This window comes from Myotis daubentonii, chromosome 11 (assembly GCF_963259705.1).
Source record: "Myotis daubentonii chromosome 11, mMyoDau2.1, whole genome shotgun sequence".
NCBI lineage: Eukaryota > Metazoa > Chordata > Mammalia > Chiroptera > Vespertilionidae > Myotis > Myotis daubentonii.
Window position 1 is genome coordinate 65,787,178 of NC_081850.1, and position 22,022 is coordinate 65,809,199.

At 42.7% G+C, this 22,022-nt stretch overlaps 1 protein-coding gene across 1 annotated transcript; it reads right to left on the reverse strand.

Moving 5' to 3' along the window:
- Positions 1-6,624: 6,624 nt before the first annotated feature.
- Positions 6,625-18,974, reverse strand: LOC132212816 (olfactory receptor 1J4-like). The gene is made up of 2 exons (XM_059658806.1): positions 18,478-18,974; positions 6,625-7,561 (listed from the first exon to the last, which is right to left on the reverse strand). The coding sequence occupies exons 1-2, from the start codon at positions 18,972-18,974 to the stop codon at positions 6,625-6,627; spliced, it is 1,434 nt and encodes a 477-aa protein (XP_059514789.1).
- Positions 18,975-22,022: the final 3,048 nt, after the last annotated feature.

The following is a 22,022-nucleotide window of genomic DNA, read 5'->3' on the forward strand; positions in this document are numbered from 1 at the left end:
CCAGCCCAGGCCTGATGCCTCTGGCCCAGGCATCAGGCCTGGGCAGGGGACCCCCGACCCCTCCGATTGCTGGCTCTGCCCCTTGCCCAGGCCTGATGCTTCAGCCAGAGGTGTAGGCCCCCATCACCCTCTGATCACCTGATCGGCCCCTTGCCCAGGCCTGATGCCTCCACCAGAGGTGTCAGGCTTGGATAGGGGAACCCCATCTCCCCCTGATCACTGGCTCTGGCCCCTGCCCAGGCCTGAGGCCTCTGGCCCAGGAATCATGCCTGGGCAGGGGACCCCCATCTCCCTCTGATCGCTTGCTCCACCCCCGCCCAAGCCTGATGCCTCTGACCCAGGCTTCAGGCCTGGGCAAGGGGATCATCATATCCCCCCAATCCCGGGCTCAGCCCCCCGCCCAGGCCTGATGCCTCGGCCAGAGGAGTTGACCCTCATCACCCTCCGATCACCAATCACCGGATCGGCCCCTTGACCAGGCCTGAGGCCTCTGGCAGAGGTGTCAAGCCTGGGCAGGGGACCCCAAGCTCCCCGCAGTTGCAGGCTCTGCCCCTGCCCCTGCAGGAAGCCTCTGGTTGAGGCGTCCGGCTCGGGCAGCGTGGACCTGCAGCTGCAGCGGCCCCACGATCGTGGGCTTCGCTTTAGGCCCAGGCAAGGGACCCCTAGCTCCCGGGACTGCCAGCTTGGACCGTGCCCAGCTCCCATCGCTGGCTCCACCCCTACTCCTTGCTATCACTGGCCAGGGCGGCAAAGGCGCCTGATTCCCTTCGGCTGCCTTTGCCCTGCCCCCCAGCTCTTAGCTCCCCCCTGGGTTTCCGATCACTGTCAGTGGCAGGGGGCTTCTTCCTGCTTTCCCTTTCGCCTCCCTGCATTGTGCCTACATATGCAAATTAACCGCCATCTTGTTGGCAGTTAACTGCCAATCTTAGTTGGCAGTTAACTGCCAATCTTAGTTGGCAGTTAACTGCCAATCATAGTTGTCAGTTAATTTGCATATAGCCCTGATTAGCCAATGAAAATGGTATCGTCGTACGCCAATTACCATTTTTCTCTTTTATTAGTGTAGATTTTCATGGTAACATACACAGATTGAAAACCAAACACACTCTAAACATACTTTTGCCCTAACCTATAATTGGTAATGTAGTGTCTGCCAGCTTATCTACTGGATAGTTACTATTTTTTTAAGTTACTATTCTAACATTGTAATTAATAGATATCATTTGAGTAGATATTTTTATACTCTACAAACATAACATTTCCTTTACTAAAATTTCAACTCACTATATTTGACATCCATTGGTGATTCTTATAGTAGAAAATTATTGCAAATTTTGTTGCCAAATTGTGATATTATAATTCTACTAGAGGCCCAGTGCATAAAATGCGTGCACTGGTAGGGTCCCTAGCGGCTGCCAGCTGCCGGCCTGGTACTCCTCCTTTCCCCCAGATGCTTGCTGCCACTGCCACCGGCCGGGGCCTCCCTCCCTTCCCCTGGTGGCCTGCTACTGCTGGGGCCTCCCTCCCTTCCTCTGGTGGCCTGCTGATGCTGGGGCCTCCCTCCCTTCCTCTGGTGGCCTGCTGCTGCTGGGGCCTCCCTCCTTCCCCATTGCATGCTGCCCTTGCCACTGGCCAGAGCTTCCCTTCCTTCCCCCGGCTGGCCCCTCCTCCTGGTCAAAATCCCATACAAACACTTGGTCGAGGGGACAATTTTCATTCTGCACTTTTATTATATAGGATTATTTCTTCTAGATTTTTTATTTGCATTCTCTTATAAAAAGAAAATTACACTTTTTCCACACTCATTAGTTTTTTATTTATTCATTTACTAGTGGCCTGGTTTACAAAAATTTGTGAACTCGCCTGTGAGGGGGGTCCTTAGCCCAGCCTGCACTCTCTGGCATCCTGGGAGCCCTCGGGGATGTCCATCTGCCAGCTTAGGGGAGCAGGCCTAAGCTGCAGTCAGACATCCTTAGTGCTTTTGAGGAGGCAGGAGAGGCTCCCGCCACCACGGATGCTCTCGCAGCCATCAGCTCAGCTTGTGGCTGAGTGGAGCTCCCCAGTGGAAGCACACTGACCACCAGGGGCCAGCTCCTGCGTTGAGTGTCTGACCCCAGGTGGTCATTGCTCATCATAGCGACTGGTCACTCTGCTGTTAGGGTTAATTTACATATTACCCTTTTATTATATAGGATGTCATTATGGACTCATAGATCCTTATTCTCTGAGTTATAATAATTTATTATTCATTTTGAAACTTTATTTGTGCTTATTGCCTACAAGGATTCTAAATGATCTCAGAGAAGCCAACTAGGAAATATATATAAAAGAAACACAAGAAGCAGAAACGAGAAACTGAGAAGCTATGTTTAACCACAAGGAGATGGGTCAGGAGTGGAACAGAAAGAATGTGAGATGGAAACAGTATAGATGTTGATATATGACCTATAAATTGCAAACTGTTTATACATTTTAAAGCCCATGATTTCTAGTTGACATCTTCAATTCTAGTTTGACACCATAGACTTCTTTCCAGCCTCTTCTTTTTCACGTACATAGCTCCCTAGACAGAGAGAGAGAGAGAGAGAGAGAGAGAGAGAGAGAGAGAGAGAGAGAGAGACTCCCTTTCCCTAAAATTTTACTTATTTGCTGGGTCCTTGTATACATGGCGAGTTGTTTCAGAATCTTTTTTTATTTTTTATTTATTTATTTTTTAATTCTTTATTAGTTAAGGAATTACAAATGTGTCCTTCCCCCCCCCCCATTAACTCCCATCCTCCCCCACCCCCCGCACTCATGCTCTCATTGTTTCAGAATCTTGACTCACACCACTGTCGGTGACACACTATTACAGGTTAAAACTTTGTTGTCAGGTTTGTTTTTTTATTGTGAGAGTATATAGTCAAAATTCTGGGTTCAAGAATTACTTAGGGTACTTATTTTATTTTCTCTTTGGTGTAATTACAGTATATAATCCTATCTAATAAAAGAGAAAAATGGTAATTGGCGTACGACGATACCCTTTTCATTGGCTAATCAGGGCTATATGCAAATTAACTGACAACTAAGATTGGCAGTTAACTGCCAACAAGATGGCGGCTAATTTGCATATGTAGGCACAATGCAGGGAGGCGAAAGGGAAAGCAGGAAGAAGCCCCCTGCCACTGACAGTGATCGGAAACCCAGGGGGGAGCTAAGAGCTGGGGGGAAGGGCAGAGGCGGCCCTGGGGCCGCCTTTGCCCTGCCCCCCAGCCATGATCGGAGAATCAGGTGCCTTTGCCGCCCTGGCCAGTGATAGCAGGAAGTAGGGGTGGAGCCAGCGATGGGAGCTGGGCACGGTCGAAGCTGGCAGTCCCAGGAGCTAGGGGTCCCTTGCCTGGGCCTAAAGCGAAGCTCACGATCGCGGGGCCGCTGCAGCTGCGGGTCCCCGCTGCCCGGGCCGGACACCTAGGCCAGAGGCTTTAGGCCTGGGCAGGGGCGGAGCCTGCAACCGCGGGGAGCTGGGGGTCCCCTGCCCAGGCCTGACACCTCTGCCGGAGGCCTCAGGCCTGGTCAAGGGGCCGATCCGGTGATTGGTGATCGGAGGGTGATGAGAGTCAACTCCTCTGGCCGAGGCATCAGGCCTGGGCGGGGGGCGGAGCCGGGGATTGGGGGGATATGATGATCCCCTTGCCCAGGCCTGAAGCCTGGGTCAGAGGCGTCAGGCTTGGGCAGGGGGTGGAGCAAGCGATCAGAGGGAGATGGGGGTCCCCTGCCCAGGCATGATTCCTGGGCCAGAGGCCTCAGGCCTGGGGGGCGGGGCAGAGCCAGTGATCAGGGGGAGATGGGGGTCCCCTGTCCAAGCCTGACACCTCTGGCGGAGGCGTCAGGCCTGGGCAAGGGGCCGATCAGGCGATCGGAGGGTGATGGGGGTCAACGCCTGAGGGCTCCCAGCATGTGAGAGGGGGCAGGCTGGGCTGAGGGACACTCCCCCCCCCACACACACACCCAGTGCACGAATTTCGTGCACCGGGCCCCTAGTAGTATTATAATTAGGTTCACTTATCTTGTTTTATTCTATTTTGCTTTATTCACCACCTCTTCTATTTATTTTTAGTGGCAAAAGACAGCATAATCAAAAGTACACAAATAATTCTAACCCCTCCCCTCTGACAGCTGTTGGCCTACTCTAGATTGCAATGTCATTTATTGTCATTGTTTAATAAAACCATACAGATGTCAAGTGTACAGCTAAATAAAACAGCACCTGCATACTGCATTGTGCACTCACCACCCAAAATTATCTCTTTCCCTCTCCTTTGATCCTCCCTTTGTTCACTACCACCTCCTCCCAAAAACCCCTTTTCCTCTGGCACTCACCATGCTGTTTTCCATGTCTATATGTGATATATATTTTTTCTTGCTTTATTCCTTCACCATTTTTTTGCCCAGCCCTCCTTAACACCTCCCTCTGACAGCTGTCAGTCTACTCTATGTATCTATGCTTCTGTTTCTATTTTGTTTTTGTTTTGTTTTTTCATTATTTTGACCATTAGAATACACAGATAAGTGAGATCATATGGTATTCGTCTTTCTCTGACTAAACTTAGCATAATAATTTCCACCTCTATCCATGCTGTCTCAAAAGGAGATTTTCCTTTTTTCAGCCAGGTAGTGTTCCACTGTGTAAATGTGCCATGGGTTTTTTTAATTCCTCATCTACTGATGGGCACTTGGGCTGTTTCCAGATCTTAACTACTTCCTGTGTTTCTTTATGTTTAAATATATATGAATATTTTACTTCCCCTTCATTTTTACATAACATATAGCATGCTATAAATACTCTTTTACACATTGCTTTTTAAAATTTAACAATATATACTATTTCTCCATATTGGTTCATAAATATCTCTGTTCTTATATTTTTTCCGAGTTGCAAAATACCAAATTTCATTGATGTTCTATAGAGTTTTCTTTACTGGTCCTAGTATGAGATATTAGTGTTGAGTGTCCTAAATGCCACCCAATTGTATACCTCCAATGGCTAATATGATAAATTTTATGTTTTGAATATTAAACTATAATTAAAAATTAAAGAGTAGATAAGATATAATTTCTGTATACTGGTATAGCACATAAAAGAATTACAACAACAACAACATAATAATAATAATATATGATCAATATGTAAATAAGGGGAATGGAATAAAAATATATATTTGATTAATCAAAAGGGAAGAAGATAAGAGACAATAAATGTGAAGCAGGTGTTTCATAAAAATCAGTAATATGCAAAATATAAATTTAGATGTATTATGATTATATTAGACTAGAGGCCTGGTGCATGAAATTCATGCACTGGGTTGTGGGGGATCCCTCAGCCTTGCCTGCACTCTCTCACAGTCTGGGACCCCTTGGGAGATGTCTGCTGACTGGCTTAGTCCCGATCCCCCTTAGGGATTGGGCCTAAGCCCGAAGTCAGACATCCCTCTCACAGTCTGGGCTCTCACAGTCCAGGTCCCCTCTCTCCTTACTGCCTGCCTGCAGTGGAGGTTGGAGAAGCTCCTGCCACTACTGCTGAAGTCACCAGCCATGAGCCTGGCTTCTGGCTCAGCAGTGCTCGCCCTGTGGGAGTGCACTAACCACCAGGGGGCAGCTCCTGTGTTGAGCATTAGGCCTCTGCTGGTCAGTGCAAATCATAGCGACCATTCGTTCCGCCGGTTATTCTACTGTTCGATCAATTTTCATATTAGGGTTTTATTATATAGGATATAAATAGATAAAATTCTCCACAAATATAATAATTGTTGTGTTTCATAAAATGAGCAAATCCAACTTTACACTGTTAGTGATGTACACCTCACAGATATAAAAACATAGCAACCTTAAAGTGATGGAAATAATACCATGTATATGGTAACAACGAGTAAGGGGCATCTTTACTACCACTGCTGTACTAGTATCTATATCTCTATCTGTATCTTTATCTGTACCTGTATATGTGTGTGTGTGTATGTATGTATATATATATATTACATATATATATTTAGTTATAATATATCTGTACTAATATCAGAAGTAAACAAGGTGTTAAGGTAAGACCCATTGCTAGATGTGTGCTATTAAATTCATTTTAAAAATGCATTTATAAAGTCTTGCTTTGTAGCACATGCTAATTTTCATAGTGTAATTATTCTTATCATGGCTGATTGACATCTACCAACATGATGTAATTGAATGTGAATTGGAAGAGATGTGCACAATGAGCTTGAAGCCAATGTGAGACAGCAAACAATAATCAGTTCAAAAAAAGTGCATCAGGAATGGATCATGATGGCAAATCAGTGAATCCTCAATAACATAGTCTAAAAATACAAACTCACCATTATAAGTGTGTAACATATTTTAGAAAAAATTCTATATAGGTCTTACAAGAGATTATGAACAAGAGAATAAAGGATTATTAACAACCCAAGTAGCAAATTTGACCAAGTTGAATATTTTTTTTGACCAAGTTGAATATTAACAGCACTTGTACATAACAAGAGAATGCATATTCTAAAATTATATGGAGATGTTGACTGTACAATAATTATAGACTATCTGTCTCACTGTGCTCCTGACTGCAACAAGACGATTTAGTGATTACCAGTTAAAGAACTTAACCCTATTGACACACATCTCTAAGGCCTGTTTTATGTCTCTGTTCCTCAGGCTGTATATGAAGGGGTTCAGCATGGGGGTAACTACTGTATACATGACTGAAGCAATTATGTCTTTAGAACCCCATGATGAGGAGGAAAAGTAAACACCTGCAGCTGTCCCATAGTATAAAGACACCACAGAGAGATGGGAACCACAGGTAGAAAAGGCTTTAGAGAGTCTCTTAGTGGAGGGCACCCTCAGCATGATGGTTCCTATGCAGATATATGAGCCTAAAGTAACACACAAAAGCAGGAAGTAAAGCATTCCTCCCTCAGTGAATAGGACCAGCTCATTGAGGGAGATGTCTGAGCAGCTCATCTTCAGCAGCACAGTGAGCTCACAGAAGAAGTGGGTGATGATATTGTGGGCACCGAAGGACAGGCGGACCAAGAGGAGGGTATGAAAAAGTGCATGGACACAGGCAACCATATAAGACCCAGCCACCAGCAGCACGCACAGCCCCTCCCTCATGATGGTGGTATAGTGCAGAGGGTGACAGATGGCCACATACCTGTCATATGCCATCCCTGCCAGAAGGAAATTGTCAACACCAGCAAAAAATATGAAGAAATACAACTGAGAAATGCACCCCACATAGGGGATGGATTGTTGCCGAGTCTGCATGTTCATGAGCATCTTAGGGACAGTGACAGAGGAGAGAGAAAGGTCAGAGAAGGCCAAGTGACTGAGGAAGAAGTACATGGGTGTGTGCAGGCGAGAGTCCAGCCTGATGAGCAGGATGATGAGCAGGTTGCCCAGCACGGTGGTCAGGTACATGCCCAGGAACAGGGTGAAGAACACGCCCTGCTGCCCTGGCGGGATGGGGAGCCCCAGGAGGAGGAACTGGGACACGCTGCTCTGGTTCTCAGGCCTCATGCTGCTCTTCTGTCTGTAGGGATGAAAAAGGGTTGGGAATCCTAGAAACCTAGAAAGGAAGATCAGAACCATCACATCTCATACCATCATCTTATGGGCAAACCATTCATTTTGTAAAACTTTCATATTTATTTCTCACACTTGTGAATGTATGCATCTTTCCTCTATTCCAGTCTGGCTCAAGGAAAACATTGGAACCACATGTAGTCAACAAGACCTCATTACAAAGAAGCAAGAGTGTGTTCACTGTGTCATTCACCATTATTTATTGAACATGGAGTCAGTGTCGGGACCTCTATTAAGGACTGAGATGCAGCAGTGAACAAGAGAAGCAAGGTCCCCACTTCTATGAGTTTAGGTCTTGATGAGCATGGAGGGATCATTTCTACAACAGCCCAGAGCCAAACCATAATAATTCCCCCTGGCAGAAGTAGAAGGCGAGCCCCTGAGGAACTGTCAGTTCTTCCTGCTTTAAAGTGCTGAGTGGGCATTTGTGGAGCATTATCCCATTGAACCTCAGCTGTAAACACAGGGACAAGCTAGAAATGGGTGGCCATTGAAACCACTGGATGCCAGAAAATCTCCAAAACAGTCCACAAATTCATAATAATGCTGAGCATTTTGGTGGCATAAACACTCTGCTGAACACGAGGTTAAAGGCCTTATCAAGTTTCCTAAGTAAATCTAACATCAGCTTTACATTCCCAGGTTAAAAATCTTCACAGCTGCACAAGGAATTCTGTTAGGAAATAGAAATATAAGGGATATAAGTTTTACACTATTTTGTAGGTCAAAAAGTACCAAATATTCTTTAATGGACTTAGTAGTATTGTAATAAGTTTGTATGGTGACTTGACTGTTACAATACTTATTGTGGTGATGGGTATATAATTGGTAAATCGCCATGCTGTATACACCTGAACCTAATATATTGTATTTCAACTTTAGGAATAAATGTAAAGGAGAAAAATGATCAAATATTGACTACTTCATGCAGTTTAGTCTAATATGTCTGCATGATGAGAACTTGTGCTCTTACCCACTCCCCATGAAACTTCCCTCTTCATTGGGAACACCCTTTGCTAATTTAGGGTTGACAATACTTCACATTTTCTTAGATCCCTACCTAGAGAGTTCCCTTCATTTATAATGATCTGTTTTTCAATTAACAAAACACCCTTACATTCATTATCATTTGCTTACAAATACATGTTAGTTGAGGACCTGTGTTTTATGAGGCAAGTGTCATGTCTTTCTTTCACTTTGTAGATTGAAAACAGGGGCCAGTGAGTTAAGTGACTTTCTCAATGTTTGCCACACCATTGGGTGGCATTCCTGCACTCTGACTTCACACAGCATGACATCTAATGTTTCTTTGCCTGGACATTAAGTGAAAGTGTTACCAACCTCTGAGTGACACAGTCACACTCAGGTATGTGAGAAGCACAGCAGATCCATTTCAGACAGCTGAGTTCTTTGGTGCTGGTTTAGTTCAGCCAATGGGGCCCCAGGAGAAGGTTTCTGAAGGAAATATTTGAGGTCATAGGGGCAAGTTGGAAGTCCCAGACACACATTCAAATCACACACACACACACACACACACACACACACACACACACAAATACACACACTGCCAATTTAAAATTTCAGTGAACTGTGATTATGTTCCCATCCTAAGGGAAGGATAGCCAATATGGGGCTCAGCTCATAAACATGCATAGACATACATACAAGTCATAATAAACACAGAAAGCAAGACATACACACCACTCAGTGATGGACCACTAACCCACAAACACTCTCAATGCACATCAACACACCTGGCTCATGACACACCTGGCAAAGACTTAATCCCCACATATACAAAACTCATGCACTATTCACATACATCACCAAAAACACACAAAAGCACAAACAATTCAAAAAACCACAGGAAACACACATCAACAATACATGTGTTCACCCAGCCACACTCACTGCATTAAGCAGCACACACCCTCCTATTAATGAGAGGTTTGCTTTCCCCCTTCTGTCCCATCATCCCCTTCATGGGGGAGGGCAGTCAGCATGGGGCAGTTATGCGTATTCTGTCACAGGCACCATCATTAAACTACCACCAACACCCCATGCACGTGGTCACATACACATGGTAAGAGAAAACCCAACGAAATACCTTTTTGCTCTCACAGATGTCCCCCACAGGCACAACTAGCATGTGCACCAGCACACGCTGCTGAGCAGAGGTCTGAGCCCTCTCTGACCTGACCTTGGTTCCTGGTGAGGTAGGGCATCTTCCTGTCCAGCAGCAGATACCACAGTCTCACTCCCGATGCTCAGCTGTGATGCCAGTGTTTACTATCACAGACATGAATCAGGAGTACCTAACCATATACCAGGAGGCTAGTGACTGGATCTACACGCACTAAAACAGGGCCCAGGTTAAGCCTGGCTCAGGAAAAGAGTCAGATACATAGTGCATGCACACACACAACTGTCAAACAGCACGTACACAAGTGTACATAGTATATTCAGACAGACACACAGACTGACGCACACAGTCATGGACACCAAGTCTCACACATGAACCCACTAGCACACAGGCAGGTCCATCGGCAAGGGCAGATTTCCAGTTCCTCTCACCTGGGCTCCTCATTGGTAAGTTCAGACACCTTCTGCTCCAGACTTTCGCCCATCTCCTCAGGTTTTCTTCAGGAGACCTAACATCCAGACACACAGAAGCAATACCTGGGGCCTTGGAACTTCTACTGACTTTCCTTTTCCTTAAGCAGCTCCAGAGAAATGAGTCCAAAGATAGCACTTAACTACTAATGACAGATGGCAACCAAGTCCCCAAGCTTGTGGCTGATTTCTGACTGCCCTTTGGGGAGTTGAGTGTCCAAGAGCCAGAGGGACTGGAGTCCTAGGGGACAGTGTCCCTAATTCCAGTCATGCCCTGGCCACCTTTCTTCTTGGGCATTGTTCCAGCAGGGAGAATGAATTTTTCCAATTTTTATTTTGAAATTATTTTAAAGATATAGAAAGTTGTAAAAATGATACCAAGAATTTGGGCAGGCTTCAAGCAGATTCCCCAATGGTTAACATTTTACTATGTTTACATGTTTCTATGTATGTATATTTCAGGCTTAGATTTTCAGCAGATATACAACAGAGCATATTATAGAAGTTATATTAATTTTTCCAATTACTAGTGTTTTACCCTTATCAGTTGGCTAAGGTGTTGTGTGCCAGGTTCTCTACAGTAAAGTTATCATTTTTTAAAGTTACTATTTTAACCTGGTTATTATTAGGTTTCATTTGGATACATATTCTGAAATAATATAAACATATATGTTTATTACAATTGCATTGACTACATTTAACATTCATTGATGATTCTTTTTTTTAATTTATTTTTATTTTTTATTGCTTAAAGTATTACAAAGGGTATTACATATGTGTCCATTTTTTCCCCCCACCCTAGACAGTCCCCTTGCCTCCCCTATTCCCCGGTGTCTTATGTCCATTGGTTATGCTTATATGCATGCATACAAGTCCTTTGGTTGATCTCTTACCCCCCTACCTCCTGCACCCCCACCCTCCCCGGCCTTCCCGCTGCAGTTTGACAATCTGTTTGAGGCAGCTCTGCCTCTGTATCTATTATTGTTCAAAAGTTTATAATGGTCTCTATTATCCATGAATGAGTGAGATCATGTGGTATTTTTCCTTCATTGACTGGCTTATTTCACTTAGCATAATGCTCTCCAGTTCCATCCATGCCGTTGCAAATGGTAAGAGTTCCTTCCTTTTTAGAGCAGCATAGTATTCCATCGTGTAGATGTACCACAGTTTTCTAATCCATTCATCTACTGATGGGCACTTAGGCTGTTTCCAGATCTTAGCTATGGTGAATTGTGCTGCTATGAACATAGGGGTGCATATATCCTTTCTGATTGGTGTTTCCGGTTTCTTGGGATATATTCCTAGAAGTGGGATCACAGGGTCAAATGGGAGTTCCATTTTCAGTTTTTCGAGGAAACTCCATACTGTCTTCCATAGTGGCTGCACCAGTCTGCATTCCCACCAGCAGTGCACAAGTGTTCCTTTTTCTCCACATCCTCTCCAGCACTTGTCGTTTGTTGATTTGTTGATGATAGCCAGTCTGACAGGTGTGAGATGGTACCTCATTGTTGTTTTGATTTGCATCTCTCGGATGATTAGTGACTTTGAGCATGTCACTAATGTCTCTTGGCTTTCTGAATCTCCTCTTTTGAAAGGTGTCTATTTAGGTCCTTTGCCCATTTTTTGATTGGATTGTTTATCTTCCTTTTGTTAAGTTGTATGAGTTCCCTATAAATTTTGGAGATTAGGCCCTTATCAGATATGACATTGGCAAATATGTTTTCCCACACAGTGGGTTTTCTCGTTGTTTTGTTGATGGTTTCTTTTGCTGTGCAGAAGCTTTTTATTTTGATGTAGTCCCATTTGTTCATTTTCTCTTTCGTTTCAAGTGCCCTAGGAGCTGTATCAGTGAAGAAATTGCTTCGGCATATGTCTGAGATTTTGTTGCCTTTGAATTCTTCTAGAATTTTTATGGTTTCCTGTCGTACATTTAAGTCCTTTATCCATTTTGAGTTTATTTTTGTGTATGGTGTAAGTTGGTGGTCTAGTTTCATTTTCTTGCATATATCTGTCCAATTTTCCCAACACCATTTATTGAAGAGACTATCTTGGCTCCATTGTATGTTCTTGCCTCCTTTGTCAAATATTAATTGAGCATATTGGTTCGGGCCGATTGATGATTCTTATATGACAGAATTATTTGGAAATATGGTGGCCAAATGGTGATTTTTCTAATTCTATCATTTCTTTTATGTTTATTAGTTGTATTCTCCTATGAGAAGGATCTTACTCTTATTTTTTATTCATATTAATTTATTTATATCATTATGTACTTATGGATTCTTATTCTCTGCATAATAATCCATTACAGTTGTTATTCATTTTGAAGCTCTAGGTATGTTCATTACTTACAAGGATTCTAAATGATCGCAGAGAAGCTAACTGGGAAGTATGTATAAAAGAAACACAAGAAGTAAAAACTAGAAATTAAGGAACTAAAGGAAAGTTTTCCCATAGGAGATTGGTCAAGATAGGGATAGAAGAATGGGGGATGGAAAAATATAGGTGTTGCTCTAAAGCCTATAAATTTCAATCTATTTATATATTTAAAATCCATGAATTCCACTCAATACCTCTGATTCCAGTTTGCCATCATGGAGTTCTTCCCAGTCTCTCCTTTGCTATGTACAGAGTTCCTTTCCCAGGGACTGAGGAGTCACACCCCTTCTTCAATGTTTACTTACTTCTTGAATCCTTGGATACATGGTGAGATGTTTCAGAATCTTGAGTTCATACCACACTGTTAATGACACACTAAGTACAGCTTAAGACTTTGTTTCTGGTTTTGTTTTTAATTTATCTGTATTGTTAAAAGTATTACAGATGTCCCTTTGTTTTTTTCCCCCATTGACCCCTCTACACCATACCTGCCCCTCCCATGCCTTGACCACACTATTATCTGTTTCCATGGGCTATGCATATACGTTCCCCTGTTAGTTTCTCCCCCACCCCTCTACCCCACCCCCACCCGTCCTCTAAAACTTGTCAGTTCCATCTTCTATGGCTCTGAATCTATTTTGTTTATAAGTTTATTTTGTTCATAAGTTTATTTTGTTCATAAGTTTATTTTGTTCATTACATTCCACATATGAGTCAGATCTTGTGATACTTATCTTTCTCTGACTGGCTTATTTCTCTTAGCATAATACTCTCCAGGTCCATCCATGTTGTTGCAAATAGTAAGATTTCCTTTTTTTTTTTTTAAATAGCAGCATGGTATTCCATTGCAAATGCACCACAACATTTTTATCCACTCATCTATGGATGGGCACTTGGGCTGTTTCCAGATGTTAGCTATTGCAAATTGTAATGCTATCAACATCAGGGTGCATACATTCTTTCTGATTTGTGTTTCATGTTTCTTAGGATATATGCCTAGAAGTGGGATTACTGGGTCAAATGGTAGTTCCATATTTAATTTTCTGATGAAACTCCATAATGTTTTCCATAATGGCTGCACAAGTCTGCATTCCCACTGGCATTGTACTATGGTTCCCTTTTCTCCATACCCTCACCAGCAATTGTCATTTGTTGATTTGTTAATGGTAGTTATTCTGACAAGTGTGAGGTGATTACCTCATCGTCATTTTAATTCACATCTGTCTGATGATCAGTAACTTTGAGCATTTTTTCATATGTCTCTTGGCCACTTAGGAGAAATGTCCATTTATGTCCTTTGCCCATTTTTTGATTGGATTGTTTGTCTTCCTTTTGTTAAGTTTCATGAGTTCCTCATATATTTTAGAAATTAACCCCTTATCAGATGTATCATTGGCAAATATGTTCTTCCATGTAGTGGCTTCCTTTTTATTTAGTTGATGGTTTCTTTTGCTCTGCAGAAGCTTGTTATTTTCATGTAGTCCCATTTGTTTGTTGGCTCCTTCGTTTCCTTTGTCCTAGGAGATGTATCAGTAAACATATTGCTATGAGAGATGTCTGAGATTTTGCTGCCTGTAGTTTCTTATAAGATTTTTTATGGTTTCACGACTGACATTTAATTCTTTTATACATTTTGAGTTTATTCTTGTCTATGGTTTAAGTTGGTGGTATAGTTTCATTTTTTTTTTTGCATGTACCAGTCCAGTTTCCCCACCATTTGTTGAAGAGACTGTCTTGACTCCATTGTATGCTCTTGCCTCCTTTGTCAAATACTAATTAAGGGTAATGGCTTGGGTCAATTCAGTTTCTGAGTTCTCTGTTCTGATCCATTGATCTATATGCCTGTTCTTGAGACTATATAGACATAATTCTGGCTTCAAGAATTACTTAGGTTACTTACTTTATTTTCCCCTTTAGTCTAATGATGGTGTTAATTTGAAATATAGTTAGGGTTCTTTGTTTTGTTTCATTTTGTTTTGTTCACCACCTCTCCTATTTATTTTTAGTGAGAAAAGACAACATGGTCAAACAATACAAATAATTCTACTCATCTATCTTTTCTGCCCCACCTCTTGTAGGTAAACAATCTTATTAGTTTCTGATTAATTCTGCCTGTGTTTCTTTTTGCTCAAATGGGAAGACACATGTATATTTTATTTCCCCTTCATTTTTATATAGAAAGTAGATGCTATAAGTGTACTTTTGCACGTTGCTTTCCCCCCTATTTATCAATATATCCTCATATAACTAAGATTTGGAAACAGCTTAAGTGCCCATCAGAAGATGAGTGGATTAAAAAACTGTGGTACATCTACACAATGGAACACTACACAGCTGTAAAAAAGAAAGAACTCTTAACTATTTGCAACAGCATGGATGGACCTGGAGAGTATTATGCTAAGCGAAATAAGCCAGTCAGAGAAAGATAACTATCACATGACTCAAAAACCAAAATCATAAAAATTTTAGAAGAAAACATAGGCAGTAAAGTCTCAGAGATTTCTTGTAGCACTGTATTTTCTGATATATCTCCACAAGAAAGGGGGAGAAATAAACGATGGGATTATATCCAATAAAAGGTTTTTTCACAGCAAAGGAAACCATCAGCAAAATGAAAAGACAACCCACTGAATGAGAGAACATATTCACCATTTATATATTGATAAGGGGTTAATACCCAAAATGTCTAAAGAACTTATATAACTCAACACCAAAAAACACAAAATATACAATTAAAAAATGGAAGAAGGACCTGCTTAGACACTCTGAAAAGAGAACATGTAAATAACTTATAGAACTATGAAAATGCGCTAAATGTCACTAATCATCAGAGAAATGCAAATGAAAACCATAATGAGATATCACCTCACACCTACCAGAATGGCTATCCTCAATGAATCAACAAAGAAGTGTTGGCAAGGATGTGGAGAAAAGGAACCCTTGTGCACTATTAGTGGGAATGCAGATTGGTGCAACCACCGTGAAAAACAGTGTGGAGTTTCTTTAAAAAATTAAAGATGGAGTGGATAAAAATGCTGTGTTACATATTTTTCTCTGATTTGCTTATTTCAGCAAAAAAGAAAACCTAGTATACACTGACAATAGTATGGTGATTGCTGGGGGGCAGGCTGCATGGGGGGAAATGGAAGAGGATATAAGAGTGATAAATTGTGATGGAAGGAGAGTTGTGTTGGTGAACACACAATAGAGTGTACAGATGTTGTGTAATTGTGCATCTGAAACCAGTATAATTTTGTTAACTAGTGTCACTCTAATAAATTCAATAGGAAGAGAATGGAAGCCATGGAACATTTATATAAAGGAAAACTACTTGGCCATATAAAATAAAATAAAAATCTTACCTTTTGCAACAGCATGGATGGAACTTGTGATTATTATGCAAAGTGAAATAAGCCAGTTATAGGAAGACAAATATCATATTATTTCACATATATGTTGACTTAATGAACAGAATACAAGCACACTCATAAATACAGAAAACAGACTGACAGCTGTTAGAGGGGAAGCATGTTAGGGGCCTGGGTGAAAAAAATTGAAGGGATTAAGCGAAAAAAATTCCCCACAATTCATAGACAGAGACAACAGTATGGTTATTAGCAGAAGAAAGGCGGGGGTAGTAGAAGAAGGTAAAGGGGAGATAAATGGTGATGGAAGGAGACCTGAATTTGGGTGGTGAACACACAATATAATATATAGATGATGTAGTATAGAAATGTACACCTGAAATCTATATAATTCTATTAGCCAACTAGAGGCCCAGTGCATGTATTCATGCACCGGTGGAGTTTCTCAGCCTGGCCTGTGGGGATCAGGCTGAAACCAGCAGTCTGACATCCCCCAAGGGGTCCCGGATTGCAAGAGGGCACAGACCAGGCTGAGGGACCCCACCCGAATCCATGTACCGGGCCTCTAGTATGCATATAAGATCTTTGGTTAATCTCTTCCCTGCCCCCTTCCCTCTGATATTCATCAGTCTGTTCCATGTTTCCATACCTGTGGTTTCTGCTCCTGCATTGAGCGTCTGCCCCCTGGTGGTCAGTGCACATCATAGCTACTGGATGGTTGGTAGGTCAACCAGTTGGCTGGTTGGCTGGTTGGCCAGTTGGCAGGTTGGCCCTTCACTTAGGCTTTTATATATATTTTCTAGAGGCCCTGTGCACAGATTCATGCACTGGTGGGGACTCTTGACCTGGCCTGCACCCTCTTGTAATCTGGGACCCCTCAGGGAATGTCAGAGAGCCAATTTTGGCCCAATTCCTGCAGGCCAGGCCAAAGGACCCCACTGGTGCATGAATCTGTGCACTGGGCCTCTAGTCCTATATAATAAAAGACTAATATGTAAATCCACCAAACGGCGGAACGACTGGTTGCTATGATGCACACTAACCACCAGGGGGCAGGCACTCAACGCAGGAGCTGCCCCCTAGTGGTCAGTGCACTCCCACAGGGGGAGTGTCGCTTAGCCAGAAGCTGGGTTCAAGGCTGGTGAGTGCAGCAGCCTCTGTGGCAGGCCTAAGAATGTTCGACTGTTGGCGTAGACCCGTTCCCTGTGTGGGCCTCTGCTGTCAGTTAGACATCCTCTGAGGGCCCTGGACTGCTAGAGAGTGCAGGCTGGGCTGAGGGCCTCCCCCAATCCCCAACGAGTGCACGAATCTCATGCATCTGGCCTCTAGTATACATATAAGATCTTTGGTTAATCTCTTCCCGACGTCCCCCTTCCCCCTTCCCTCTGAGATTCATCAGTCTGTTCCATGTTTCCATGCCTGTGCATTGAGTGTCTGCCCCCTGGTGGTCAGTGTGCATCATAGCTTCTGGTTGAATGGTCAAATGGTCACTTAGGCTTTTATATAGATTGATAGCTGTTACCCCAATGAATTCAACTGGAAAAAAACACAAGAAGATATGAGGATCCTAAATATATAGGTACATAATGACAGAGCTTTAAAATGAACTAGCAACACAACAATGTGGGTTTACCTAATCCTGTTGAACTGCACACTGAAAAATGGTTGTAATTCAACTTTATATTGTGTATTTTAACACAAAAAAATTACTTGAAGAAAAAAAAATTTCCCCAGGAGGGAATCATGTCTCAAAATCAGTGTGTCTTCAATAACATAGTATAAAAAATACATAAGCAAAAATGACATATCTCAAAGGACAAAGAAAAAGCAAATCCACAGGTATAATTCTGCAGTGTATTTTGCATATATTTTATAAGAGATGATGGACAAATGAAAAATAATAATGAATTATTAACAATCCAAGCAGCAAATATGACCTAGTTGACATATTGACAACAGAATGTATATTCTATTAATGTTATATGGAGATGTTGACCAAAAATAATTTTAGATCTATTTCCCTGTGCTCCTGACTGCAACAAGAGGATTTAGTGATTATCACTTTAAAGAGTTAAACCTATGCATACACATCTCTAGGGCCTGTTTTATATCTCTGTTCCTCAGGCTGTAGATGAAGGGGTTCAGCATGGGGGTAACTACTGCATACATGACTGAAGCAATTATGTCCTTGGAACCCCATGATGAGGAGAAAAAGTAAACACCAGCAAGTGTGCCATAGTATAAAGACACCACAAAGAGATGGGAGCCACAGGTAGAAAAGGCTTTATAGAGTCTCTTAGTGGAGGGCGCCCTCAGGATGATAGTTCCTATACGGACATATGAGCCCAAGACAATGGTGCATGGCAGGAAGTAAAGCATTCCTCCCTCGGTGAAGATGACCAGATTATTGAGGGAGATGTCTGAGCAGCTCAGTTTAAGGAGAGCTGTGAGCTCACAGAAGAAGTGGGTGATGGTATTGTCAGCACAGAAGGACAGTGGGACCAAGAGGAGGGTATGAAAAAGAGCATGAACACAGGCAGCCATCCAGGAGCCAGCCACCAGCAATGTGCACAGTGCCTGACTCATGATTGTGGAATAGTGCAGAGGGTGACAGATGGCCACGTACCTGTCATATGCCATCACAGCCAAAAGGAAGTTGTCAAGACAACCAAAAACTATGAAAAAATATAACTGAGAAATGCATCCCCCATAGGGGATGGATTGTTGCTGAGCCTGCATGTTGATGAGCATCTTAGGGACAGTGACAGAGGAGAAGGAGATGTCAGTGAGAGCCAAGTGGCTGAGGAAGAAGTACATGGGCGTGTGCAGGCGAGAGTCCAGCCTGATGAGCAGGATGATGAGCAGGTTGCCCAGCACCGTGGTCAGGTACATGCCCAGGAACAGGGTGAAGAACACGCTCTGCTGCCCTGGCAGGATGGGGAGCCCCAGGAGGAGGAACTGGGACACGCTGCTCTGGTTCTCAGGCCTCATGCTGCTCTTCTGTCTGCTGGGGATGAAGGTGTGGAAATCTCAGGAACCTAGAAAGGATGAACAGACCATCACATCTCATACTGTCATTCTCTAGGAAAACCACCTTAAAATACTTTCATATTAATTCCATGCACCTGTGGTGTATACATCTTCCCTCTACCAGTATTGCAGTCTGGATCCAGGAAAACTTTGGTCCTCCATGTTGTAGTTACCAAGACCTCATCACACAGAAGCTAGAGGGGGTTCGCTATTTTATTCAACCATTACTTTTAACATCAATTCCGCGTTGGGACCTCTTCTAAGGACTGAGATGCAGCAGTGAACAAGAAAGCAAGGTCCCCACTTCTATGAGTTTACATCTTGATGAGCATGGAGGGATCATTTCTACACCAGCCCAGAGCCTAACCATAATATTTCACTGTGACAGAAACTGAGGATGAGCCTCTGCAAAGTGGTGTCAGTTGTTTCTGCCTGAAAGTCACATGAGACTCCAGTGCTGAGTGGGCGTTGTTGGAGCATTGTCACACTCCTCCTGTGATCCTGCCCAGTGTCATTAACCCACAGTTAATGTAAACCCAGGGACAGTCTAGACATGGGTGCCATTGAGAGCCACTGGATGCCAGAATAGCTCCAAAACAGAATAGTCCACAGACTATATTTCATAATCATGCTGAGCTTTTTGGTGAACATTTGGGTTCTCGGCTAGGGACCTCCCCCACCTTTTCTAATTAAATCCACTCATCAGTCTCACATTCTCAGATTTTTTAAAAAAATACATTTTTATTGATTTCATGGATTAAGGGAGAGGGAGAGAAAGATAGAAACATCAATGATGAGAGAGAATCATTGATAGGCTGCCTCCTCCATCCTCCCCCCTAACTGTGGTTCATACCCACAAACCAGGCATGTGTCCTCACAGGGAATTAAACTGTGACCTCGTGGTTCATAGGACAATGCTCAACCACTGAGCCAGCACAGCCAGGGACATTCCCAGATTTTACCTCTTCACAGCTGTACTAAGAACTTGCGTTCTTTCATCTATTTTAGCTTTTAAGAAATAGAAACATAAATGGCACAAATTCTGTAGTCTCACTATACATTAGGGGACATAAGGGCACATATACTAGCACACGTGTGTATATCTGTATCTAAATATATGTGATATATAATGTATATAAATTGATACATATGTATTCTCACTTTCTCTATATTAAAAATTTTCAAGTATTAGCTACTTCTTGAGGTTCCATCTAATATATCTTTGTGATCAGACCCATGCTCTTAACCATTACACATGGAAACTTCCCTTTTCTTGCTTAAGGGAGTCAAGAACAATGTATTATTTTAGAGCTGTGAGGACCAAAATTGTCCAAAATCCGTAGTCCTCTTTCTAGATAATTTCTTTTCTTCATATTTCTTTCCAACTGATAATAAATTCTCAAGTACATTAGCTTTATTTATACAATAAATATTTACTGAGAGGCTCTGTAAGATTCACAGAAACTAGTGCAGTTCTTTCCATTTTATAGATGTGGAAACCGAGGCAAAAAATTTATGTAACTTGCCCTAGTGGATAGAGCGTTGGCCTGTAGACCGAAGGGTGCCGGGTTCGATTGATTTCAGGCTCCTTCCTGGTCCGAGCCCTAGTCAGAGCTCATGCAGGAGGCAACCATTCGATGTTTCTCTCACATTGATATTTCTCTCTGTCTTTCCCTCTCTCTTTTACTCTCTCTAAAATCAATGGAAAAATATCCTCTGTTGAGGATTAAAAAAAATTCATATAACTTTCCCAAGGTCTCACTGCTGTATGATGGTGATTCTTCCATATAACTTCACACATCAGGATGCCTGGAGTTTATTTTGCTTTCATGTTTAATAAAGTAAAGAAGAGGTTGTAAAATTCTGAGCAACTCAGTCAGTCACTCGGGTACATGGGAATGAAAGCAGCTTTGTTTCAAGAAGCAAGGAGAGGCTTAGAGTGTGGTTAACTCAGCTAATGGTGCCCCAGAGAGAGGACATTTAAGGAAATTCTTGAGGTCGTGAATGCAGATCACATGGAGATGCACACCACACACACACACACACACACACACACCTGATTTGAGGATTCCAATCACCAATGCCCACATCCCCATTTTAAGGGAAGGATATCCTATCTGCGGTTTAACACATGAACACTCATATACATACATACAAGTAATAAGTAACATACTAAGTGAGACATGCACAACACTCACTGATGTACCATTCACCCGCTAACACACTAACTCACCTGACTCATGACAACCTGGTAAAGACTCAACTCACCACATATACATAACTCAAACACTACACACACTCACCAAAAACACACAGGACCACAAACAATTCAAAAATATCAGAAGAAACACATCAATGACACATATGCTCACCCAGCCACACTCACTACAGCAAGCAGCACACATGCTCCTTTAATCAGAGACATACTCCCCCCCTTCTGACCATCCCTTTCCTGGGGGAGGGCAGTCAACATGGAGCAGTTAAGCCTGTTTAGTCACAGGCACTGTCACTAAAACACCCCAACCCCCCATGCACGTGGTCACACACATATGATCACTTACACAGAGAAGACCCAACAGCACACCTTCATGCTCTCACACACAAGTGTGTCACCCACAGACACATCTACCTGGTGTTGCAGCCCACACTGCTGAGCAGAGGTGTGAGCCCTCTCTGACCTGACCTTGGTATCTGGTGAGGTGGGCATCTTCTTGTCCAGCAGTAGAGACAACAATCTCACTCCCGATGCTCAGCTGTGATGCCAGTGTTTATGATGACAGACATGAATCAGGAGTCCCTAATCACTTTCCTGGAGGTGATAACTTGCACTACATGTGCTAAAACAGGACTGTGGTTCCCATACATAACACACACACACACACACACACACACACACACACACACAACTATTAAATAGCATGTATAAAAGCATACACAATACACACACACACACACAGTCATGGGCACAGAGTCTCATACATGAACCCACAAGCACACAGGCAGATCCAT